Genomic DNA, 27,144 nt, shown 5'->3' on the forward strand with positions numbered 1-27,144 from the left:
TTTTTATCTGATCTGTATTAAAAACATCAAAAGTTGATGACTGGAGTTGACTTTCCAAAATATACTTGAATGGCAAAAGAATTTTGAATGTCCACAGGACTGGGAAAACAGGCTTGCGTTGTAAGCCTCAGATAAAACTTCTGTAAATGAGTCTTAGATAAGAGAACAAGACTTGAGAAGGCAAATATGTATTTGAGGACTCATTAACTTCATTATTGGGATAGGTTGGTGTTTGTTGAAGACAGCTTTTCTGCCCAGTACTTTGCAAGCAGGTGCAAGCATACAAGCCAAGCTGTCTGGATGGAAAACAGCTGTAACCAGAAGCTCTGTGTATGCATTAGCATTGCCCCAAGGCCAAATAAATAGGCCCAGGGAGAGGCAGTATACATTAATGTTGGCTAACACTGTGCCTAACATATGTTTAGAACATCTGGTCAGTTTGGTACATAGACAGAATGAGATTGCATACACAAAATACCAGAATGTAGGTATTCAGAGATTTAAAAAACTCTGAAGCAGTGGATGTGTTTCCTAGCCAAGTAGTTTGCATTTTCTTTGCGGCCTCCCTGTGCCCCTGTCCCTGAAGGGGGTGAGTGTCTGACCGGTGCACGTCGGTACAGTGAAATGCAGCTGATGTTGGGTGTGGCCTCACTGATTCTTTGTATGTCTTGCCACATTTCAAAGATTCCAAATGTTGTTTCCCAGAACACATCTTTCAGAATAAGGACTTTGTAGTCTTATCCTCGAAGGCCCTAGGCATATGGACGCTAATGGCACTTGTGTTGTTTTGTAACTGCTGTTCAGGGTCCTGAGTTGAACTGCTGTTCAGAGTTCTGCTGCCACTCTACCCATCATGAATGGGTTGTCAGTGGTGAGGTAGAAGCTCTCAAGCTTTTTTGTCCTTTCTGAACCAGACTTTTATTATGTGTGGACCTTCTCCTGCTTGGAAAATATGTGAACTGTATGTCTTTCCATTCTGCACTAAGTAAAATGCTGTGTCTGCATGCCAGTGGTGATTGCTCCAAAAAAATTCACGCAAACATACTTCAGGAAATTTAAGGATAAACTTTGGTGTGCTTTTAAATATAACAGCAAACAAGGCTTTTACTTAGTGAGGGGTATTCACTACTGCTGTCTTGAAACCTCAATTTATGCAAATTCTCTTCTGTTTCACATTTATGTATGTAGACCACATAAATGACCTTTTCTTATTTTTACTGCATGTGGCACTTTTACTTGCCTGCTCTTCCTCATCTGTCTCCAGTTTTTGTCTCGTGTTAAACAGACTTTCATTTACTCAGGTTTTATCTTCCACACTCTGCACTAAGCTGTATAAAATGTTGATTGATTGTTTGCAGAATGTAAGACTGCACAGAGATTTGGCCACTCAGTGTGGATAAAAGTGCTACCTTTGTCTAGTGTATTAAGAGAAAAAAAAGAGCTCTCTGTGCTAGAAAGTAAGGAGGATTCATACCTTATTTTGACTTGTTTGGTTAGTGCTTTAATATGAGTATTGCTTTGGATCTGTACCAACAAAAGCAGATGTGGATCCAGCATTTGTAGATTAACACACCTGCCAAGTGCTGAGGATCAAAGAGATGATAGTTGTTTGGGGCATGGGAACTTTCATTGAAAGCCTGTTGGACTTTCCTGTGGATCTGTGTTGGATATGAGAAGATGAGGCATGGCTCAGCTGCAGGCACAAGGGAAAATGAAAACCTAAGGAGCTGCTTATGAAAGTTTCCAGTGCTATTCTTGTTGGATATTAGGTAGTAACTTGACAGAAACTTAAGAAAGTGATATTTCTGCATGCTTGAAACAACAAAGGGTAGTATTTGGGGAATATTTTATTTGTTTAGCAGGGGAGAGATAAGAATTAGGATTGGACTTGAGGTCTTACTGTAAAAATTTTAAAATCTTTTTTTGACTCCTGTTACTTTTTTGTTGGTGTTTTTTCTTTTTTCATTTTACTTGTATTTCTTTCTTCATTTTAAAATTGGTTTAAAACATAGAAACATGTATGCTCAAGGGTTATGCAGCAGCATGTATAGTGACTGTTTTATGTAGTGTAATAACTTATTGCTCTTCATAGTAAATCCTAACACTAGCATTTAAAAAATCAGATGGGTTTTTGTCAAGTAATATTTCTTGGAAGCTGAACACTGGTGTTCATTCGAACCATGGCAGAAATACATTTACTAGTTTTAATAGGCATAGTCAGGTAAGTGCAACACTTGGGGCTGAAATGGTGTTGTGAAAGTCTTCCAGTATCCTTCTAGACATATGTCTGTATGTTCATTCCATATGTTAGAGAGGATGATGCACTTATTTCATCGGGCTGGTATGAATGCAGGTGATGCTGAGAAGTGTTCCAAATGTAGGTTTAGAGTCCTCGATTTGTGACTTCCCTCATGGGATCTTTGGCTTTGGTGCTAATCTTTGGTCATCCAAAGGTTGCTTTGTAGTTGTTGCAGCTTGCTGTAGAACCAGTACAAAATGCAGAGGCCTGTACTTTGTTCTGTAAGATAAGCCTTCACAGAAAGGCTCAGAGTAGATAAACATATTCTGTTAAGTGTGTTATGCTATACGTTTCCAAAGCTGTAACTTTTTTAAATTCCCATTTCCTATGTTTCTTTGCCTCATTGATCTCTGTGAACAATTTCTGTCATCGAGCTTTGCTTTCAGCAGAGGACTCCCTCTTTTTAAATAGTGCTGCTGACTGTAGGCTTTGTGAATTCCTGGCAGCACTTCTACTTCTTTTGGGCCTACTCGCATTCATGTGCTTGTCTTCTGGTCAGTACCTTCTGAAAAGAAAAGAAAAAAAATCAGATAAAATCTTTATAATGTTAGTGCTTCAGCCTTATTTTGACTAAAGGGCGTTTAAAAAATGCCTGTCTTTGCTCACCAGAGACTGTTTTTCTAGGACCTAATTGTTACCTCTTGATAAATCCAATGCTCAATACCATTGGCATAACAGTGTCTTGACCTGATTGTGTCAGTCTTGAGCCTGTTTATTGGTATTCTTATTAAAATGGCAAAAAATAGAATTTGAAATGTTACTAAAAATGCTATAAAAGCTTTAAATAATCCTGCCAGGCTTTGGAGAAGTCTGCCATCAAGAAAAAATACTGAATTATCTGAGTAGACTATTTAGAATATTCATACTGAATTGCACAACTTCTGTTTATATGCTTTTGTTTAAAGATAACTATTTTTGTTCATGTATAAAGTAATTAAAAACAGATCACTACTGCTGCAGCTCTGTTAAAGCTGCCTTGTAAGCTTTGATAGAAGGATCCTACTAGGAAAAATCCTTAGTGCTGTGATCTTATTGACAGTGATTTCAACTCAAAATGTAAATTAGATTTAGGAATCAATTTGCATCTGGGAGTTTTAATTAGGAAAAGTGAATTGGAGCAAATTCTTAATGATGGTAAAGTTTCACGGCATTAGCAAGTCAAGTCATTGTACTGGCATTTTCCCCTCTCCAAATACTTACTCTTCTATTTCTAAACTATTTCAATTTAAGACAATGTTGACTTCAAATCAACCCTAAATTTGAGTCCTTCTAGAGTCTTCTAAATTTTTTAACTAGCTCATTACATTTTCTTGCTAGCAAAGGAGCTATAGCTACATGTCTGACTGTATTTCTCCTGCTAAAACCTGGCAGGACTACAGCTTGAAGATCATGTCAAGGCTCATTCCACTAGGAACAGAACAGCCTTGGCTGCTAGCCGTAGATCTGTCCCTATCCAGGAGGTTTGCAAAGTGGCCAAATGCTGTCCTTTGCATACATTTATAAAGTGGTGGTGCTTTAGATGTAACATCTCGACGATAAGTGTTTTTTTTTTTTTTTTCTTGGGGGGTGGGAGGGAAAAGGGAGGGCTCATTTTACAAGACTAAATGCTTTGAAGTGCTTGGGATGGAGTCTACTAGGAAACAATAAGAAAACATATATTCCCTAAACAGGGACTCAACATTTTTCTTTCTCTACTCTAGACATCATTTATTTAAGTTGTCCAGTTCTTAAAAATATTTTGTAGTAAGGAGTTATCCTAGTCTTTAATATAAACATACATGATGTACGAGGCCACACATTACTGCTTTCCCTGTAAAGGGCACTGCTGGCCTTGATTTCTTTTGTTACTTCTTTTAAAAACATTTTATTTCCAAGGCCTCCTTTGAGCTCTTGAGCTCAAAGGCTGTGAATCCACAAAATACTTGTAGATAACCAAATTACTTCCCTGCAAGATTTGTACTTTGGAAGGAAGCAGATTTTGCCTTCTAGGTCAGAAAGATTTTGTAACTTTTTGTCTGGATATTTTTAAAGAGAATTGTTGCTTAAATGTCCTTCTTTTTACCCTTGAAAGTGCTAAGGCACTGCTGTCAAATGCTAGGATGTGTCTAGGTGCTTGAGTGAGGTACTTCAAAGCTCAAATTCTGTAGCTCATCTCATGCTGGAAATATGTGTTCCAGAAGGACAATCAGAGAGGAGATGTAGATGTCTCTGAGAATAAGTAATTAATCTCTTTTTTTACTCCGTTCTCATTTTGTTAATATGTCATAACTTTTCAAAAAGGGATAAACAGCCTGACTTTTACTGGCCTACAGTCACACCATGTTTATCAAACACAGATGAAAATTGCTACAAATCTCTTTTTGTAACCTTGATTTTGGCTTTTATAGCTAAAGGTATTGTTGTGAAAAGGTTTCATTACAGCAAGAGTGGTTTCACTTACTTCCCTTCACCCCCTTCCCTGAGGATTTCTGACTAATTCCAGAGCCTTTTCTCCATACTGAGATAGCAGTTTGTTGTCTGCTAAAGAAGGGGGAAGACTTTCATGTGTTTTTCATGTTCTTCCTGATTGCTTTTTCAGGACAGGTAAAAATCACACATATAAAACTTTTTAAGTTTTTGATCTAGACCATCCATGGCAACATTTTTAATTTCTTTAGATATCTTGAAAGTTAAATTTGCTCCTAGAAGCAAAACATCAATGCTCACAAACAAAGAATAAGTTAGTGATTGAGGAATCTTGATTGCACTGTGAATAGTGCTTCTTGATAGGAGGGGTTACCACAATAGAATTGAGCCATTGAGGAGAAGTTTCTGGAATACTGGAGTGCTGCATATTGAGCTTCTCAACCTTGCACTGTCATAGTCACTTACTGAGGAAAAACTTCCAAATTGTTCCCATTTCGGAGGCTTCTATTATGTAATTTTGTTCTCCTGCTCTCTGAATTAGAGAGTGAAATTTTCTGACATGTATAAGTTCTTGACTTGAATCCTTTATTGCTAACTTTTTTCTCTTCTGTTTCATAGGAGATGATACTTTAAAGATATGGGATATCAGACAATTTAAAAAACCTCTTAATTCAGCAGATGGACTGCCCAGCTTCTTTCCAATGTAAGTATTCTAATTTATTCCAACTAGCAGAAATAACAGTATTTTTGCTGAATGGGGAAGGGTTCTGCTGGAGTTCTTATCCTCAGTTGTCACTAGGTCCACAGTTGTGCAGAGAGGATGGCACAAGGAGAACTGTGCAGTGACAATTCTGGTCTGTTTTAGGGATTTGTGTTGCTTTAAAAGATCTTATTTTTGTGATATTTCAGTCTCATATGTCTTAAGTCTGATTAGATTAGTAACATTACAGGAGGAGACCCTTATGTGTGTAATGAGATATAGATGTAAATCTTATTCTTATTTAGTCTATAATTAATAAAAAAAGAGCTGAATGAAAAACTAGACATAACATGAAGGTACTTGATATGAATTGAGGTTACAGAATCAGAAATACTGATTTTATTTTACTGGATAGTGCTAAGTATTGTTTTCAATATTTTTATTCGTCTGGTCTGCATTTCCATTGCTGTAATACAGCCAAATCCTCTAAGGACAGTTTGTAATTTTGAAATAAGATCTTAGAAAGACAAGTCATGGACAGCTCAGTCTTAACTGCAATTTGTAACTGAGAGGAAAAATAAACAGAAAAATATTTTTGGCCAGTGTATAAACACACCACCTTGCATCACTGAAGAATTCATCATCAGCAAAATCAGATTTCATGATTAGTACATTTTTTTAATGATGACAGCCAGATTTGAAAGTACTTTTGTTTGTTTGTTTGTTTGTTTGTTGTATTGAAAAGCTTGCAAGACTTTTGAGTGGAGGAGAATTTTGCTGGGAGGAGGATTTTTATTGAACCTTCCAGTTTTGCCCATCTTGTGCACAACAGTAATAACAATTGTAACAGATAAATCTAATTGATAACTACAGCAGTAGATGACAGCTAACAAAATACTTTTTTTAAGCTTTGTCTGGAAAGCACTAACAAATAGAAAAGATTGTTTTAAGGAGTGCAATTTATATGTAAATTCTTGATATATTAATTATTTATCTGCTCAGTGACATACTTTGTTTTCTTCAACAGGACAGATTGTTGTTTCAGTCCAGATGATAAGATCCTTGTCACAGGCACCTCTGTTAAGAAGGGTGGTGGCAGTGGGAAGCTGTGTTTCTTTTATCGTGAGACCTTCCAGAAGCTATATGAGATAGAAGTTACAGATGCGGTATGTATTTTAGTTTAATCATCTCTTCAAAATATGAATGAAATCATATTCATATGCTTATTTTCCCTTATAAAGGTCCTTACCTACTAACACTATTGTGATTTTCCTACTCCATGATTAAGAGATAGGGCTAGAGTAACCTGAATAATTGTTTCAATTAAATTTTAAAAAAATCCTAGGACAAGGTGTTGAAGCAGTAGAGCTTCCCTGCTCTAGTGTTAGCATTGCATTTCTCAAGGATTTTTGTGAACCCTTCTAGATCTGTGAAATGAGACACAAATCCTAAAATACAATGTTTATGTTGTTTACTTGACTAGTTATCATGGTGAAGTGCCTTATTGGGACAAAACCCATTCTTGTCCATGAGACCAGATTAGTGGTTACTCTAGAATGTGTTTCTTGCTTGTTTAAATGCAACAATTTGTTGCAAAAAGAAGGCATCATTAAGAAATCCATCAAAAACACCTTTCTCACCAGTTACTATAAAAACCTAAAGCTGAGAACCTGTAATACAGAAGGGTCTGTTCATGGCTTGAGCTGACCACCTATTCCCTTGTGTAGAAGGGAAAAGCTCAATACCATAGATGAAAAGGTCCTTTTACTCTTGTGGTATACAAGTAAACTTATGGGTGGTAACAAACACCCATAATGTGTGTTATTTCACCCATAGGAGAGGGTGAAATTACAATAGAATTGCCACTGATAAGTATGGCAATCTATACTTATGTCTATTTTTATTGGAGTATTTCAGGTTAGTGATTTTGTCACTTAGTTCCAGGATACCATTTTCTCTTTCTGCACTTTTTTAAAGCAAGCACAACAGGTTATCCTAGCACAGTAGAACAAACCTCCTTCTGTTGGATGTTGTTTATACACCACCTCCTTTGTATTTTCTTTTCTTTTCAAATCCTGCTTTCTCCATTAGTCTATCTGAAGGTAAAATCTGCTTATGGATGGATTTCTTATATCTATAATTTTTGTGGTAGCTGTCTTGGAAATTAAAAATGCTGAATTCTTACCAAAGCAGAAAACAAACATGTTTTTTTTCCCCTAGAAGAACACCTGTTTTTATCTTAAACATATAATCTAAATAGAAAGAGGTTTTATATGACTTTGGAAGTTTTACTTATTGCTAAATAATTTCTCCAAATACAGCAGAAATTGGCTTTTATGTTTTTCTCCTATGGAACATACCAAACCACAAACCAAGCTAACTTCATTAGAATTTCTAGGGGATTTTTATTTTCTGATACAAGCCTCATAACCAAGTATTTTTAACCTTTTCCTGAGAGAAAGCATGAATGCCTCAGTATCTCCTCTGAAACTTCATGACAGAGAAAAAAACAAACAACTACATAAGATAAAGTGCAAGAAGTAGATTTTTGTAGGAGCTCTTCTGTCCGTGGGCACCAAAAACAAAAAGAGTTTCATAATTCCATTCACAATGAATTTGAACTCCTTAGACCTGAGTGTTTGGAGGTTGTCATGATGCCATCTCCTTTTAGTAATGGTCATGTCAATAACAGTGTGCAGAAACTTCACTTAAGCTGCAGGAGGGAAAAGCTTGTCAGTGGTTGATCCTGTGTCTCCAAAATCACTTAAATATTGAGAACTACTGCTTGAGATCAGCAGCCAGTCTTTTTTTGCATTCAAAGAAATTTTTGTTTTCATTTAGTAACTTTGTCTTTTAAGTCTTGGAAATTAAGGGTATGTTTACCTGCCAAGATAGATCATGCTACAGGGGAGTCCACAAAATATTATTTTGCTCCCACTTTCTCTTAGAATCAGGAGCTAAATTTCTGTTCTTTGTTTAAAAATGCAAAAAAGACATGAAATGCAGACCCAACAGTAAGAAACTGTCAATAAACAACTTCATTGGGGCCACTAATATAGTAAAATTTTAAGTATGTGTATAAGTCTAAGCAGGTTCATAATTTTATACTATAAATTTGTATAGGTGCTGATATTTATATGGTACTTTTTAAGACTGTAGTAAATCACTTTGGTCTATAGAGTTTTAGTGCTGCTGGTTTTCTTCATTTGTAGTTATAAAATTTAAGACTGTCATCTGCTTTGCACGGTGGAAATAAAAATAATGGAACCAATAGGTGAAGAATTTAGACATATACTGATCTTATGACATAATTTTCAGTGAGTCAGCACTACCCATACCTGTACAACAAGTCTATTTAGTTTATAACTTTAACTCTACACATCTAAGGAAAACACAGTTTAGCATATCAGTCTGAATCTAAAAGAAGAATATTTCCTATAAACGGTCGTACAAAATAAAAGCAGTATATATTTTTAAGGTCTTTCTACTGTTTGTATCTTTTGGCTTTTTCATTAATGTTCTTTACTTCTAGTGTTCTTCTCAAATTACTGTGTTTGATGAAATACAAATGCATAAAGGCATGCTAAAAGCAAATGAATGTTCAAGAAGCTGGCTTTTATGTTCTGTAAGCAGTAAATGCTGTTTGTTGGAAAGATCACTGGTCTGTAAACTGTAAGATTAATATCTTGTGTGTAGTTTATCAAAGTATTTTTTTCAGCAGTGTAGTAATTACTTTCTTTCTACCAGCTGCTTTCCTAGTTTCCATTTTTTCCTTATACTGTCAAAAATAGCAGTTAGCATTTAGCATTAGTGTAATTAAAGATAAATACATATTGTTATCCAAGACTTCAGTTTGTTTTCTGCAACTAAATGTTACACTTCTTTACATTTTCCATATTAACTAGTGCTGAAATACATAATTTTACTCTTCCTGTTCTGGGTTTTTTTAGGTATTACAGAGTTGAAGTTATGCTATGCTATATGTGTAATAAAAGGACAAATGCATCAATATCTGTCTGTGCAAAGAGCCTGATCTGCTCTCATTTCTAATGAAATAATTTCAGTGATTTCAGTGAGATTTAGTCCATATTGCTAAAGAAAAATGGCATCTTTAGTAACTTTTTGAAAGCAATTGTATAGCAGTTTAGTGGTAGAATGTATATAATCAAAATAGCAGAAAATCTACTGAGATTTTCTCAATATAGTGTAAACTATTCATGTGTTACTATCTTAATTTCACTAGGATTTTTTAAAGGGTAATGCCAACAAGCCTAGAAAATAGAAAAGCAGTAAAGAGCAGTAAACATTATCTTAAACCTCCTTGGTAAATAGCCAGTGAAATTGGCCTGTGAGTGAACTTAGTGGGTAATGAGAAAATATTTAATGGGAATGTTTGACCAAAGCTGTGTCTGGCATTCCTTTCCATCATACCACACAAACCTTTTTTCACCTTTTCTTTCAAGTTTTCATGGGAAAATCCATTACTGTTTCGGAGCTGCTGAAGTGAAACCTTGTGGTTTTACTAATAGGCTAACAGTCTGACTAGTTTCTGCTGTAGTGGCTGGGTACAGAATATGAATTTGCTTTTTTCCTCTTCTATTAGTGTTTTGTTTTTTTGTTTCTCAGCCACAATCTGTGCTTAAACAGCTGTGTTGTTATGTCCACTCTTGAATGCCGTCCCACCATGAAGGCATTAGGACTTTCATGGAATTCAAGCTTCTTAGATAAATAGCAAGGCTTTTTGAAGAAAACTAATGTCAAAAGAGCTGGAGACCACGGGCTCTCTCTCTGGCCAGTAGCTGGAGGTGTGAACAGGACAAAGACAAAATTGTTGGTTCTTCTCTGACCATCCTTTCTGCTTTCAATGACTGCTGTTTTGGAGATATCTTGATGCAGATAGAGGAATTTTGCAGTTAATAGCATTCAGTGAATTATTTTTTTCCCTTGAGTTTATCAAGGAGAGAAAACACCCGTGCTGCAGGTTATATGGTGGGGTCCTTTACTTACTGCAGGTTACATCAAAATTACATCAGGGCTGGAGCTCTTGCCTCTGCCACTCTCATAAGAAAGCTGATGCTCTGTGTGGAGTGCCCCAGCCTTGCTCTGGCTCAGTGTGTACAGGTAAAATTGGAGATTTTGAGGGCTTTCTACTGTGACAGTGATCATGTTTACTAAATTGTACAGAATTCCGTCTTTTTAATGGAACTTGGAAATACTCTGTTATGAATATTTTTTTCTGCCTCTTTCTCTTCTTTTTCTGTCTCTTTCTTTCCTGTCTTGACAGTATTATTTATGAAAGGTTCTTCCACTCTTTTGTCAAATAATTTTACAATAAAATGAGTTAATTAAACTTTCTCAATTTGAGCATTAGAGGCTTATTTAATCTGAAATATTAATTGCATACAGAACCTTTTTTCATTCAGTTTACATGGTTAAGGAGACTTAAACAGATGGCAGGAAACAATACTGCCAGAATTTGGGGGTACAGAGCTTAAGTTCAGAAACTCAGACGCTGTTTCCCTTTCTTTTTGTCAGATAGTGTGAGAGGCAGGAAGACCTGTAGCTGCTGTGGAATGAGGTCTCACCTTTGGAATATGCAGTCTGGAAGGGAAGGGAGATTTCAGTGCCAGATGAAGGCCAGGGAGGATTTATTCCTAATTCTTGCTTTGGTTGTGCAAGCATGAGATCTTCATGGGAACCAGTTAAAAATACCTAGTGTATGGGAAAAAGAAATGGGTACACAACATTTCCCCCAGTGTCAGTTTAATTTTAAATAGCTGTGGATAGGCACTTGAATCACTCTTACATGTCTGTCATTCATTTGGCTACTTCCAACAGATCACCCTGTAGTTATCCTCATTACAGACAAGATTGATCTTGGCAGCAGTAGAGTACTCATTTTCCCCATATGGAAGGGACCAGTATTACACCCTGTTACTGCCAAGCAAGGATGGGCACTGAGAAATTAAAAAAAAAGAAAAAAGTTGTATAGTTACAGGAATTGCTGATTTTTAATGAAAATTGAAGTAATAATTTAATTTAAAAATGAGCTGAGAATATGAGTTTGTGTACATTATAAAATGAGATATACAAGTTTTTAAAATATCCCACAGAATTTTGTAGATAAGCTGCAGTCCATAATTATAGATTTATGGTTGTTTTGGGAAACCTATTTCTGTTAGGAGGATTCTTCAATATTTTCTTAGTTTCTCAAATATAAGCAAAAGTTAAATTATTAAATACTTCTTAAAATACCTCTAAGGGATGTTTCAGGAAGGTCTTCTGAGACAAGCTATAAATAAAGCTGCTTTTTAGATGAAAGAATTAAAAGGAAAGAAGGAATAAGGAATATGAGCCTTCCAGCATCCTTTATGCTTATGGGTTCTTTAGGATTGCAGTATTTCTTTCCTTAACCTTAAATAATATAATTTTCTATTTATAAGGTGCAGTAATATAGTAAAGGACTTTTCCACTGTGGCCCATTTCACTGAGATTTAAAGCTTTTCTTTATTTCAGAAAAATAAGTTCTTTTAACTTTTGCAAGAAATCATCATGCAACTTCTGTTTTGGGTTTTTTTTGTTTGGGGTTTTTTTTTAAACCATTTATTTTTATGGGAAATCCGTATTTTCCACAGTAGTTAAATTAATACAATATTTAAGGCCCAGTAAACTTACGTGGTTTCTTAAGTGAACAAAAACACCCTCTGGGATAAGAGGTGAATCACAGGAATGTGTTTTCTTTTGTAGTGTGGTAACCTGTCAATTTTTATTTTCTGCTTCCATATATATATAAGGACAATGTGGTCCTTCCCTTTGTGTATCCTGGAGCAGCAGTACTTTGTTTTAGGGGAGATGTCACTAGAGTTTTGAGCTATACAAAGTAATAAGCTGTGAGGGTTTTGTTCCTGTAAAAGGGAGTGGGAGTGCACATGAAGGTTGTCTCCCTTAGTTTTATGATATATGAAGATGAAAGTGTAGTTGTAATTTTAACAGACCAAGTGTTTGAAAATGCCTGACATTGCAGTTACAAGGGAAACAGGTTGCCACCTTAAGTTATTTTTTTATTCATCAAAAGAGGAAAATATTGTTCAGTGGCTCCATGCTCTTGTAAAAATATATTTCATAGCTGTACCTTGAAAGTTGAGTGATACAGCATTGTTATCCACGTTTTCTGTATTAAAATCCTTCTTTAAAATAATGACCTCTGAAAATAATTTAGGGTATTTCTGGTTTCTACAGAAATTCTACTCCAATTCTAGAGAATTGTAAGTTTTGTCCATTTCTGATCCATTTTCTGTTGAATATTTCCACATATTTTCTAAGTCATGTTTCACAGGGGAAAACCATTAAGTATTCCCTCCTCCACTACTGTATTCACCTGTGTATTATAATTCTAATGATAGCAGGTCACTACATTGTAGATACTCCCTAACTTCCCACCTTATTTATTGTAGTTGGCTCTTTTCCTTGGAAGAGCTCCAGGGGAATCTTGAACGTGAAGATTTTTGCAATTGGGGTTTACAGTAGATTTTTAAATGTAATATTAGTACATTTCTATTTATGTGAGCAGCCTTTTTTTAAATCAGAGCATACATAGTATTAACATGTGTTAACCGCATTTTTGCTCAAAAGAAGAAACAAGGTGGAAGCATTCGGTGTTCAGCTTGGCAGACATTTGAGAATGGCACACTTCTAAATCTGTTACTTAACTTTTTTATTATTACTTAAAACTCAGCAGTTTTATAAGAGTTACACAGTTTTATCCCTTATTCTGGTGCTTCCAGGAGGCTGACCAGCTGTTTCCAGGTGGAGAACAGCATGGCAAGCCAGGTAGATGTCTGTTGTGTCTCCACTCTGCTCTAAGACACCCGTGGAAAGAGATTACAGAGTGTGCAGGAGGAATTGGCATAATTATCAATGATCTTTGATAATTGTATAGAAATGATGGTATTTCTGCAGATAGATTGCTATTATCTATGGATTAGAATTTCAAGTTTCTGAATTTTTTGTTTTTTAATTTTTCCTTTAAATTCCAGTTGCTTGGAGCTGGTGAGAAATTATTTGTTAATGTGGGTGAAAATGTGTTGAAACACTTGCTTAAAAAATCCTTGGGGCCTGTTGCTGAACTTCATGGAGTATGCATGAGAGAAGTTTTTTCTTTTAAAGCATTGAGATCTTTGAGACAGACTTTTTTATTGCCTCTAAGTTAGAATGCATTTGGATCTTTCCTCATCCTGAGATTTTTAGTATATTTTGATTCATTTTCCTCTCTTTTCTTAAGTAGTGTATGCATTCTTCTTGTGATGTGTAAAATAAAACATGACAAAAGTTTTTTTTGGTTCATGAAAACTGTGAGCCACATAAAACATGTCTGTGAAAGTTTGTACAAAGACTAGATTCATATCCACTGCACAGCAGTCTAAATATTTGAAGTTTCTAAACAGTTCCACACCTTTATTATAAAATGGAAAAGCTTGAGAGCCCCTGCTTTAATATCTTTCCTAATTACAGAAGTTGTTTAAAAGTGGTAGTAACCAAACAGGAATGGGGAACAGTCTTGTGGTGGTGGGATGTTGTCTTCAGCAGTTGGCATCTAAACTTTTTATGTTTTATTCAAAGACATTGAAACTGTATTGAATAAATGGAGATGTTTTCCTGAAATAACTTTGTACATTTCCCTTCTCCTATGGGGAGACATTTTGCTAAAGTCAGAAGTACTTAATGTACAAGTCCTAGAACTATGGAAGATAAAGCTGAAAGGCTATGGTGAGATTTCATCCCTCTATCCAGCCCAAGTTTGAAATTGCTTACCCTTCTCAAATACAAATATGATATAAGCTTAGGTAACAGATGATGGTAGTTCATTATAAGCTACCTAAGTGGTATTATTTATTACATTTTGAGCTCCTGTGCTGCAAGCGCAAAAGATGCTGGAAGTGGTTCTTCACTTTAAGTATGTAGGACAGTTTTATAGCAGAAAGGACAGAATAGATGTGCTATATAAACTAGTTGCATGCATACTTGCACTGATGTTGACAGACAAGGCTTTTTTCCGAAAGACTGGAATTTGTAGTGATTACATTTAAGATAAAGACTCAGTTCAGTCAGAAAAGCCCCTCTTAGCAACTGCTGGGGTCACTTGTCCTTATGGAATCCACAACCACGGTCAGAATGTCATTTTATATATTTGCTATCTTCCCTGCTGACATGTCCCTCATCTGGCTGCCTGGACAGCCAAGTGCAGGGAATCCAAGCAGTTCTGTTCAAACAGAGCCCATCACATACCGTCACAGCCACTGAAGCAAAGCTTTCACATGGGAAAGAGAGAAGGTTTGTTTAAGTTTTTCTTCTCCTAACTGAAAATATTTTCTTCGGTCAGCAGCTCCTGCTTTCACTTTTTTATTGTATAGCTTCAGAACAGATTCTGAGGAATTATTTATTAGATTGTAGGTTAGGAAAGGAGTAAGCAACAAGGGCAAATATACAGTTTTTTCTGTTTAACCCCTATTCAATTTTTGATATCTCCACAGCTACACCTGATTTTTGAAGCTAAGGTTTTCAAGATTTGTTGGGCAGTTTTAGAAGTTTGTGTCTGGTGTGTTCTTTCTCCACTAGGAATATTCAATATGGGTGCCAGGATTCTTTATCTTGGACTGTGGAGCTTCATCTAAGTAGCGCAACATGCTGTAATATAGATCCTCATTTGTTTTCTGTTTTTCTTTTATAGCTATTTTGGCCACTGTACACTGTAAGGATTCACCTGACCAAATATAGATGTCTACAGCTGATCCAGTCACCCTAGGCTCCTTTTCTAATCAACAGAGAAAAATAAACATATTCAGACTGTGATTTTATCCGATCCTAAAATAGATTTCTCAAATAGGTTAGCTGAAGTCCACTGTAAAATGCTTATTTCTCTCTGTTAACTTTAAAGGGAGACATTTGTAGACATTTAAAGAATAGATCTCCAAAGATTAAAAGTGTAGACATGTTAAGTTTGATGAAACAAGTCCCACCTAAACTCTTCACTTCCCTCTGTGGGTGTTAATATTGTCTTCTACTAAAGCGCTAGAACATTTAATCTCTCATTTTCTGACCTTGCCAGTAGCAAAGTAGGAGATAATGCGTTACTTTTGCATTCATTTCTGTTGATTTAAGAATTTTTGACTGTAGGCAATTCACAGGAGAAAAGCCTGCCAGTCCATGAAAGGCTTGTGCTAGCTGAGAGCGAAGCCTACGCTCTCTTACTTGCACCTGATTTCCCAACAACTGTCAAAACATCAGCAGCTTCACCATGGAGTTACTGAACTTCATCTGAAGTGTAACGCTTTTAAAGAAACATCAAATGCTTATGAATTCTTGTTTCATAGGTTAGAGATGTGTGAAAACCTAGGATTAGCATGTTTCCATTTTCCGTATTTATCTGAAATTAGCAGTATTTTTTCCTAGTGGCTATTTGGAAGATCACTTTTGATTTTCCCTGTTTGCAGGTGAAATTTTGACTGCACAATCAGCACAGGGAAAGTATGAATATTAGCTGTATGTCAGAATCATTAAGTAGAGCTTTCCAGCTTCTCAGGGTAGTTTACTGTAGGAATGGAAGTAGATAGATGTAGTCTGCAAAGCAGATTTGTTGTCAGTGTTTTTATTTAAATAGTTAGCACTAACAGCCGTGGGAGGAGACAGTAATTCAGTAGACTTTGCCTAAAAGTCTGATAGCTGCTCTTAGCTGGTTAGTCATATCTAGTGTTTTGGAGCAAATGTATAAGCCAGTTGAAAGACAAAAACAGCCAGAGAAGAGTGAAAGTGTGTACCTGAAGTGAAAAGAAAAAAAAAGGAAAATGTCTATTTCAAGAGTACATAACTGATATGGAAACACGTTTTTCTTTCCTCTTCCCTGCATGGCAGGAGAAGATTTAGTAACGAACTTGAAAAAGCTGATACATTGTCATGCGTTATCTGAAAATACACTTTACATGAAACGTTCATTTTCAAAGATAACTACATGGTACTTAACCTTAAAACTTAACTGTCTTTAGAGAGAAAGGGTAGTTTGCAAAGAAAACAGTGCCTGTCTGAGAAGCACTAAGACCTCCTCAAGGAGGGAAAAGAAGTTAAAATGTCACTGTAAAATATGACCCCTGTATTTCACTTTTCATTTTGCAGTAGCAAGGAGAGAATATAATTCTCTTGACCTAAGTGCTATAGAAGTGTATGGTGATTTCTGTTTATGTCCAAAATCTGAAAGTTCTTGGAATGTTTTGGAAAATGGTGAAATCATTATCATGCCAGTCTTGTTGCAATTATGATCTCCATATGCATACACACATACATGTCTGTTTAATAAAATTTTGCTAACAGAAAAAGATTAACTGTTATCATGGGGCTTGTTTACATAAAAAGTTAGTGAGATTTTGTTGGATCTGAGCTGAGATGCACCAAATAAAAACCCAATTATTTTGTACAAGATCAGCTCACAGACATGTCAAATGTTAGTACAGGAATTCAAGAAGGCAGTGATGGACAGAAACCTGAATCTTCCCTTAATCTTTTGCAACAGAGTGAAAGAGGATAGAGGTGAATAATGCTTTCAAGAGACATTCTTTATATGTGCTCTTGTTATTTTGTTACATAATGAGCAACATCATTATGAGCAACCATTTTGGTAGATTGAAAAGATACCAGTAAGATTAAATGACTGCTCAGGCTCTGAAATGCTGCAGAAAAATCTTTTAGGTCTAAAATATAACATTTATGTGAAGACTGTATATACTCTGTAATTCACAGGAACTAGGAATACTTTCTGCATGATGCAGCATTGATTAATGCATTTATGTTTTTTTTTTCTTTATATGTTTTATCACAGCGCATCCTCTCTGAAGCTTTTTACTATCCAGATAACCACTGTTAATGTGTGGTCTCTAACCATTCATAATCCCTCTTACTAGAAATAATTAACCTTCCTGCCTAACCTGTACTGACCCCTCTGCACTTCCCATCCTGAATCAGCTCTATCCACACTCTAAAACTGAGTGGTTTTATCTGAAGTGTGGTCCAGGGAACTGAATTTTGCCTTTTCTGCTGCAGTCTCAAACCATCTTTATAAGCAAAAATCCAGGAAAATTCTTCCAGTCCTTGACATCAGTCAGTTTCATGACCTTACCAGCTTCATAGATTCATCTTAGGGGGTAAATTTTCCACTCCTATGCCACAAATCATTTAAATCTTTTCTTGCTGACCTTGTAAAATGCCCTCTCTGCATGTTTACTTCTGTCAGGGTGTTGCCCAAGTACTCTGGAAAGTTTCAGCTGAGGTAATTAGCTTTTGCTTGCTGACAAATCTGCTTCAGTTATTCTTCACCGTGCCTGTTAAACACAGGGCTGTATTCCTAGGCCAGAATAAGTGTCCCATTCCATGTTACAAAAAATGAGGCTTCAGTTTCTCATTTAGAGACACTGCTGTTAACTCTTGTCAAAGCACTAGTGCTTGTTCAATACCAGAAAAGCCGTATGTGTAGTTGTCTAGTGTGCTCACCTAGATGGAGAATAACCTGACAGAAAAATTATTTGGTGTTGTTTACTGTTTACCTGCAGCAACAGCTCTGTTTACATGACACAAAGGGAAATACAGAGGTGAGAACAGACTGATAGGGGTGAGACTATTTGGGAACCACCCCAGAACTGCCTACAGACAATGACACCCACTGAATCTGTTCTAGCCTCTTTCACAGTGAGAATCAAGAGGGTAAATTTGCAGTGTTTCTCTTTTGGGTAATATTTTTAATATTTTCCCTGTCTGTCTTCACAAAAATACTTTCACAGTGTTTTCCCAGTATTTCCAAATGCAAGCTACTGTGTTTGTATATGAACAGACATTGCCAAAGGCTTTTCAGATTTATTTAATTTGAAGAACTTAATGCTTTTGCCATAGCAAAAAACCAAAACAACTTTTAAATCATTACTAGTAATTATCTTTTGTAATTTTCTTATAATCACAAAGCTGGCCACACCAGTCTATGGAAAAATTATTTTCAGGATTTTTATGACAGGCTTCCAGGACTTCATGCTCCAAAAGCATAGTGTCCAAAACATTCAGCCAGCACAGAAATCTTTTTTCAATGTTGAAGATGTTTGCGTGATGACACATTCTGCATTTTATCGTTCTTCTTTATTACAAGACATTTTCCATTTGCTAAGCTATGATGTCACATTTTTTTACTTACAGAATCTACATAGGTTTTTCTTGTTTTAAATGAATGAAAATTATTTGCAGTTTGTGGTTGGGTTTTTAGGTTTTTTTATAGTAGGGCTGGTTGTACATTGAAACAGGTTGCTGAAAGAGGCTGTCAGGTTTCCATCCCAGAAAGTATTAAAAAACAAACAGGGTGATATCCTGCACTGTCTGTAGTATCTCCCGCTTGGAGAAGGCTTGTTGATTTTGTCATCTACAGAGCTCTCTTCCAACCACAATCCTTCTAGAGTTGTGAAAAATTCAGTATCAGTAGATGGGTGCCTACCTACATGCGCACCAAGACAAAGGCACGAAAGCGCCTCTTTATCTGCAATGAACATAAGTGCCTGGAGAGCTGGGAGGTAGCACCTTCTTTGAGATGGAATTTGATGTTTAGCATTTACATTGATAAAGGTGTCTACCTGAGTTATTCTAGGCGGTAGCAGTTGAGAAATTAGAGGCATCAAAGAATAAATGCTCTTTAAGTGTTAATTATTTTTGCGTGATAAAGATTCTCCTTACCCTTCCCTCCCAGTACTAAGACCTAGCCTACAATCATCCCTTTGTTGTGCAGTTAATTAGAATTTTGATTTCTTTAGGATTAAATGATTGGAAAAATTTTTCAGGATATAGTTTAGGGATTCAGTATTTTTGTATATTTGAAGAATTGTCGGTTTCTAAAATAATCTAAAATCCACAGAAGTAGTTTTTATTATTTTTTATAAAGTAGGTTTATATACCAGTGGATTGATCAAATTACTTGCGTGTTCGGATTTGAGTTTGTTTAGTTTTTAACAAATTATATTTTGGGAATGTTTTATGGTTTTGAAAGATTTATAGGGCTACATTTAATGGCAGTTTCTTTTGCCTGCACTGTAGCACGTGCCATGGTGGTTTTAAGTGTGCTGTGCATGTTTGACAAGTTAGAAACTCAGCAAACTCCATCAGTGCTGAGCCACACTGTCTCAGGCTTGTTTTTGTTGGCTGGTATCCACTACCATGCTATAAAATACATTTACTTGACAGAAGAAAGTGGAGAACCACATTAACTACAGAGTTTAAAAAGGCTGGCTAACCACATGCAATAAATATTAATAGAAGAAAAGGCCACCCACCTTTGACCTTTAATTTTTGTTACTAGCACTGGTGTTTTAGAGTTAGTTTAGCATTTTGAGCATTATATAACAATATGTAAAACTCTTACTTAAACAACTTATTAGCAACTCTGTATTGTGTACTTCAGGTTTACCTCTAAAAATGTTGTTCTGTAGTTTTCTTGTAATAAGCAAACCAGGTTTATTTGTACCTGTAAGTAAATGGGAAAGTGTAATGTTGTACGTAGTATGTAGGTAGGAGGATGCTTTGCTGGGGAGCCTTGTAAAGAATGGCTGTTTGATTAATGAAACTTTGACTCACTCAGTTTTTCTTCCTAAAAGAGAATACAAAGCAGAAAAAACAGCTTAGGAGAAGTGTCATGCATCATCTTGGTAAAATGAAGTTCTGTGGTAAAATGAAGTTCTGATTCACGATGGCTGAATGGGCTTCAGAATTTTTTCAGTATTTTTAATGTTATGTGTCTGCTAGCATCAAAAAAATGGAGGCTGAACCAAACCAGAAATAGTATGGAGCATGCACTGGGAAGCTGGAGGGAGAAGAAAAGGAGGACTAGAAAAGGGAGCATTGTTCCATTAAATACTAACAAGATAATGCATCTTGCTAGCTCTTGTTTGTTACATAAGTGGCACAAACCAACTTCAGCCTTGGACAATATCCATTTAAGGCATATTACTGTCAGTCAAAAATAGATACTTTCTTTTGTGTTTTTGATGAGATGTGTTGTCCTTTGTGGCAGATTGCTCCCACTCTGGCTCTCTGGAGTCAGAAGTTTGAATCTTAGAGTTTCTGTGCTGTCCTGCTGAATCAGACTCAGAACAGTACTCACATGGAGATTCAAAGTCACATGTAGAACAATACTCTTAATGTCTGAAAATGAATTTCCCTGCTGACCAGAAGGATGACAGTACTGTGAGACATTGGCTCCAAATACCAAGTTCTTAGTGTTGTGGGAAGAAAGAAGCAAGAGTGAAAATCAGCATCTCTTCCGTTTCTGCAGTCAGCAAGTGAAAAGGTCAACAGCGTATGACAAGAAGAGGAAAAACAGATAAAGTGATGAATGAAGTGGAAGAATTAAGAATTAAAAATAAGAATACAGAAGTCATGAGGGCCTGAATTGCTATATCTTATCTGAAGTACTTAATTGTTCTCCTTCAAATCCCTCTTTAACTTTCCATTTTCATTGTGCCCTTAAAGACCCTGGCAGATAGTCTGTAGAAACCACTGGTTATCACACTGTCATCAATTTTTACTTCCTTCCTTGGTGTTGTCACTCCCTTTACATTGTATTCTACTCTGGAGTTATTCAGTCATGTATTCACATGCTCATTCATATGCTTAGGCTTGGTCCTGCTACAGTGTGCTGCACTCTTTGACAATGTGAATATTAATTCTAAGATCCAGATGAGTGACCAACTAACCGTCAATATCTCACTCTATTTCAGAGTGTTGTGCGTTGCCTTTGGCATCCCAAGCTGAACCAGATCATGGTTGGTACTGGAAATGGTTTAGCCAAAGTGTACTATGATCCTGTAAAAAGCCAGAGGTATGTAATCATCATTTATTATGGTGGGTTTTTTTCCCTCAAATTTAGCCTGATTCTGTGATTCAATGATTATAGTAGGAAAACTGGTTTGGTAACATTTGTTTTGCAGAGTTCTAGTTGTTCAGCAGCAGTAGAAAGAGAAAAAAAACAAACTAAAATGTTTGCTTATGAAGAGGGGCACTTTTTCCACTGGGCTTTTCCTTTTGCAGTGTGCTGGCTGTTCTACCTGAATTTACAAATGCTTTCATTTTTTAATTGCATGAAATCTGCACAAAGAACAACCTTTCATCCTGTCTGTTGGAGATTGTTGAGGAAGTGTTACTGAGTGGGTATTTATTGTATTTAGGTCTTTGTATTGTATTCAGGTTTCTTAATGTATATTTTCTTCCTGAAGTAAAAATCTTGTTTAGAAGCATCATACTTCAATGCTAATGAAGCAATGCTGGAAGACCCAGTTTGACAATGTGCAAAGCAAGGAAACACATCCCCACCTTTCTTTTAGTCTTCTTCACCACCCTCATTTATCACATGAGGATTTTGTCTGTATATCTAAGGGAAAGGTGGTACTGATTTATCAGACAGTGACTTGCCAACCTAGGATGAAGAGGGCCTATAAATACTTGGTTTGTGATTAATTCTCTTTTAGGAAGTGGCACATTCTTCCTTCCTGTCAGCTGGGAGGAAATGTACAATTCATTGATACTGAGTGGAATAAATAAGGTGTTCTTCCTATGTATGTGGTATCTTTGTGTTGCTGGCATCCTAAACCAAATTGAGTTCATGTTTTCTGTATACTTACTGTCACCTGGGCACTTCTGTGTGAACATGAACTCTGGTTTACAAGATTATCAGAAATAAGTTTTATTTTCTGATTTTGGCAGTTTAGAGAACGTGAGAGTTGGTCATCATTTTTTGGACCACAGAGTCCTAGTGCAATTTTGTGCTGGTTTATTTCCTGGTATTTACCATGAGGAGGTAAATACCACTGGTTTAAATCAATCTTGCTGCAGCCAGGCTTATGCAGTCTTTCCTGCCGCAGTGTTACAGGCACCTCTGGTAAGATAATGGCCAGCTCTGCTGCCTAGGAAAAATTATATCAGGAGTAAGTGAGTGCCCAGGTTTGGAGAGCAGCACTTCCAATGTGCGCACTAAAGTACTGTGGACAAATGAAGTGTGAAATGAATCTTCCACCCTTATTTCTGCATGTCATATAAACTGCTCTGTAACAAAAACACTGTAATCTCCCTACCCTACTTCACATGAGTGTGAGCAGGCAAAGATACACACATTCATGAATATTTAGAGTGCTGTATAATTTTGTTGAGACTGTCTTGAATAAAAACTGGTTTCTGTTTGGTATAAACAGACTAACTGAACTGCTCTGTTTCCTCCTAGGGGAGCAAAATTATGTGTGGTCAAAACAAAACGAAAAGAGAGACAAGCAGAGACTCTCACGCAGGATTACATTATAACACGTAAGTAAATTTAAACATATCTTTATAGTAGAATCCTTAGCTCATTCTTAGGTTTGAAATTATTTGCCGATTGTTCAGCTCTATTTTTTCTCCTCTAAAAACCAGTCTTTCATTAAGCATTGATCACTGGTGTCATATATTGGTGCTTCATACAATTTTTTTATAGTGTTGCACAAACAGAAAGGTATATCTAATCTATATGCTCTGTAAATTGTTAATAATGGTTGGTTTCTTGATTGTGGCGCTCCTGAAAGCCTCAAAATTTTTGGAGCTTTTTTACAGCTTCAGTTTTCTATTACTTAATTGTGGAATGTAGATGGATTTAGGAAGAGTCTTGCCATTTTGCAATACCAGTGACAAAATCAGAGATGGGAGATAGGTCTTGAGCAAATAACAAATGATTTTTCAAAATTTATAACTACTGAAGTTATACAGGGTTTTAAATAGCTTAATTGTCCCTAGCCTTGGGGTTTTCTGAGTGCTTGTGTTTGTAGTAAGGACCACGGACACATAAGAACTAGTTATCATTGCTACTATAAAATGTTCCATGATCTGCCTTTTCCCAGCAACAGATTTTACAGTGGAATGAGGGAATTAACTGAGAGATTTTGACCATCACCATTAGCATTGCCCTGTGTAGTGTTTCCTCATGTGGAATGACAACAGTCACGTGGTTGTGGTGTGCTGCTTCTCTTCATCCTCTACCAATTCCAGGGTGTTCAGTGCTGATTTCTAGTAGTCTTAGTTTTACACATTCTAAAACCAATGCTCTATAAAACAGACAAGTTGTTTGGCAGCATAATAAAGAAAAAGTGCTTTAGAATGAGGAAGTTTGGGCAGTCTTGGTAACTAGACACATATCAAGGCACTTTGGTTCTGGGTTCCCATCTTGGCCACTTTCCAGCCGCAGCTGTCTCCAGCCTACCTTACTGCTGCAGATGTCCAGCTCCAGTTTTTGGGAGCTTAAACCAAAGATCAGGGGTATTCATCCTCATTGGGTGCTCTTAATCCATCCTTACAACATGCTTCACTGTAATGCTTTGTGTGCACTGTCATAAGTGTTTATATTCTAAAGAACTTCAGTGATCTTTTAAAGCAAATTTTGCTTAAAATGCAATGGAACTTGAGCGTTCAATGGCATTTATAAATGTCATTGAAAGATATAGGTCCCAGTTATGCAAATTTTTTGGGATTTTATCACCGAATTCTAGCTGATTAGCTGTTTCTTGCACATAATTTTGAAACTAAACAAAGATTTTTCCATACACATCAATGGACAAAAATGTGTTGTAAGGATTTGCTTAGCAAATTTTTTTTTTTCATATTTTGGAAACTTTTCAGAGGTTAGATGTCTTTTAAATTTACAGATAGAATGGGGAAGACCTGAAGATCTCTGAAGTGCTTTTGCAAAGTGAACTGACCCCTTTTTTCTTCTCCTTTTTCCCCCCCCCCCTCTTTTTTATTTTAGTTTTTTTTTGTTGTTGTTTTTTCAGATCAGATTTCTTGTTGCTCTTTAATATCAGAATTGCCTGTAATGGCTACTTAAAATTCAGGAATGTTGTTTTAAGGGATTAAGTGTCACTTTTAAAACACAGGAATACACAGCATGCTTTTCCCTTAGACAACCTTGACTCCACAAATGGCAAAGGCTTGGATTTGTGCATTAGTCACCTCAGATGCTCTGTGGAAACTGATCAAGATTAGTGTCTGCCAGAAAATTGTCCCTGGCATTTAATACTTAATGAAATATGCAAAAATAACACTTAAACATTTTTTTCCAAAGATCTGCTGTGTGTCACCAGACTGTGACTTCATTCAGTCTAATAAACTGAATACAGAAATAAGCTGAAAACTCAAGCTGATAAGTGCCCGAATGCTCCCTGATGGGTTTTTTTTATTCAATATAGAGATGATGCTCCTAAATTTAAGATTTGTTTGGTTATTTTTTGTCTTTATTGGATCATTTGACCGCTGCACAGTTTCTCAGGTTTTGGGATACAGCAGCAATGAGCACACCTGTGTGTGAGATCTAAGCCTTTCTGCAAGAAAGCCATGCCCATTAACATGGTGTTACTCTGTTGCTGACAAATGACTCTCTTGTCTGAGTCGATCAAAGCCATTACTGTGACTGAAGATAACACTTCTATGAGGGAATAGAAGTTCTAAATCCTGACAATTTAGCTAGACTTTCACAGTTATGATATTTTTTCCAGTGGTGATTAATCTTATTATTTAAGAAAGAATATGATTGTGACTTCATGTGCATAAAATTGCATTTGGAATCATTGAGGGGTTTCTGCTCCATTCTTTGTCATATCCAAAAATGTATCAAGCTCCTTGTCATGCTCTTAGAATATGAGAAAGCTGAAAAAAGATGGGAAGTTTAGAAAAGAGTAGGTGATTGGTCACAATGCTGATGTTGACAGAGGTATGAATTAAATATGCATAAACTACAAACAGTAATTCAGATGAAAGGTTCCTGCCTGCAGGAGCCCTGATATCTGACTGTTTTCATCTGTGAAAAATTCAGCAGAAAGAAATGCCTGAAAATACAACTCATTAAACCACTGTTTGGATATGGGACTAATGGGAGCCTGCTCCTGACACCTCTTCCCTTGCAAGAAAGAATCCAACTCTTTGTATTTAAAATGTTAAAAAGAAAAAGGAATTTCTAACATTTCATTTTGTCCAAACTCTGACCCTTCAGCCCATGCACTTCCAATGTTCCGTGAACCACGACAACGAAGCACGAGGAAACAGCTGGAGAAAGATAGATTGGACCCCATGAAGTCTCACAAACCTGAACCTCCAGTAGCAGGAGCAGGTAATCTAGGCATAATCATTTTGAACTCTTGTATGCCAAAAGGGCCATCATGCTTTGGTTCTACACTCATTTGGATTTGCATTTTTTGGGTGTTGACTCTAGTCTGTAGTTGTATGGGCAGTGTCCAGCACTTTAAGACATTGATGTCTCACTGGAGTGCTTGCCTGCAAAAAATTAGTAATTACGATGGCTTACTTTGAGTCACATAGTCAGTAAAACACCCATGTGAATGCAGCTCTAAGTTAAGCCCTTCCTATAGCATTCAATAACCTCTTTGTTGTATCAGATTACCATTGCAGGCTCTTTTTAAAATTATTTTTCTCTTCATGCCACAGGTCGTGGTGGCCGTGTTGGGACTCACGGGGTCACCCTGTCATCATATATAGTCAAGAATATTGCCTTGGACAAGACAGATGACAGCAATCCTCGAGAGGCCATTTTACGTCATGCGAAGGAAGCAGAGGAAAATCCATACTGGGTGGCTCCAGCATATGCTAAGTAAGGAAACAACTAAGAATACAAGCAATATTTCTGTGGGCCAGTAGGAGTTTAATTAAAATAGATGTTTCTAATGCTATACTTTGCCTTTTTTGGATTGCTGCCACAAATTTGTAAACCAAGAATATACTCTTTTATAAAGATACGAGTTTCCAGGAGGTTAAATTGCTGAAATTTCATATTTCCACTACTAAAATGTAACCTGCCAGTGCTAGAAGTTATTTTAAAGCCTTCAAAGTTGATTTGAGCTTAGAATCTTCTCCAATTCGGTGTCTTAAACTGCAGTGTACCTTTTAATAGGGTACTGTCCCATTGGTGTATTGAGATGATATTTTAACACACCCTCTAGTTCTGACTGATTCTTAGATTAAACCTTTAAAATATTTATATGATGTTATGACAGGATGATTTCTCAACTGTCATAAGTTTCTATCTAAATTTTTCCTGCATGAGGACCCAAGTAACTGCCTAATTCACTTGGTTTTAAAGGTGCAGCAGTATTAAAAATTGCCACTGATAACAATTAAAAGCTGGTAAAATCTCCCACTAAAAATTCAACACAAAGAAATAAGTTTTCAGGTGTTACCTAAGTTAAGGAGCCTTATCAAGATTTTTGTGGTAAAACCTTGATAAACACACAGAATCACAGCTTTCAGATGATGATATTTGTTTGGTGACTTGACCCACGTGTTCACAAAGATAACTAAATAGCAGCTCAAAAGCAGCTTGAGAGTGTCAGTGACCCAGCCTGGCTTTGAGCAGGTAATTTAATAAGTATGGTACAGTAGTAATTGATTAGTAGGGCATTTGGTGTTATACATCAAACCAATGCATTATGGAGTATCACTCTTGGTACCGAAGATGGAATATTTCAAAGCCTAATTCCGTAGCAATTTTTTTTGTTGTAATGAATGTGTTAAATATTTATTTTTAATTGTTTGATTGCAAGAGAGGAAATATATTCAGTATGTGTAGGCATCTGGTTTTATTTGAGGAATCCATCCTCAAATACAAGCACACATTCCATCAGGTAGATAGATATGTCAGCATATT

At 36.3% G+C, this 27,144-nt stretch overlaps 1 protein-coding gene across 5 annotated transcripts in view; it reads left to right on the top strand.

Annotated features, from left to right (window-relative positions):
* The window catches only part of WDR70 (WD repeat domain 70), a 127,963-nt gene that overhangs the window by 93,773 nt on the left and 7,046 nt on the right, over window positions 1-27,144 (top strand). For all 5 annotated transcript variants that reach the window (XM_064405728.1, XM_064405729.1, XM_064405732.1 and 2 more), the window contains exons 12-17: window positions 5,324-5,408; window positions 6,433-6,571; window positions 21,194-21,294; window positions 22,690-22,769; window positions 25,477-25,593; window positions 25,929-26,091. In XM_064405728.1, coding sequence (XP_064261798.1) covers window positions 5,324-5,408; window positions 6,433-6,571; window positions 21,194-21,294; window positions 22,690-22,769; window positions 25,477-25,593; window positions 25,929-26,091 — 685 coding nt within the window. The remainder of the gene's footprint in view (window positions 1-5,323; window positions 5,409-6,432; window positions 6,572-21,193; window positions 21,295-22,689; window positions 22,770-25,476; window positions 25,594-25,928; window positions 26,092-27,144) is intronic.

Source organism: Passer domesticus, chromosome Z (genome assembly GCF_036417665.1).
Source record: "Passer domesticus isolate bPasDom1 chromosome Z, bPasDom1.hap1, whole genome shotgun sequence".
Taxonomy (NCBI): Eukaryota; Metazoa; Chordata; class Aves; order Passeriformes; family Passeridae; genus Passer; species Passer domesticus.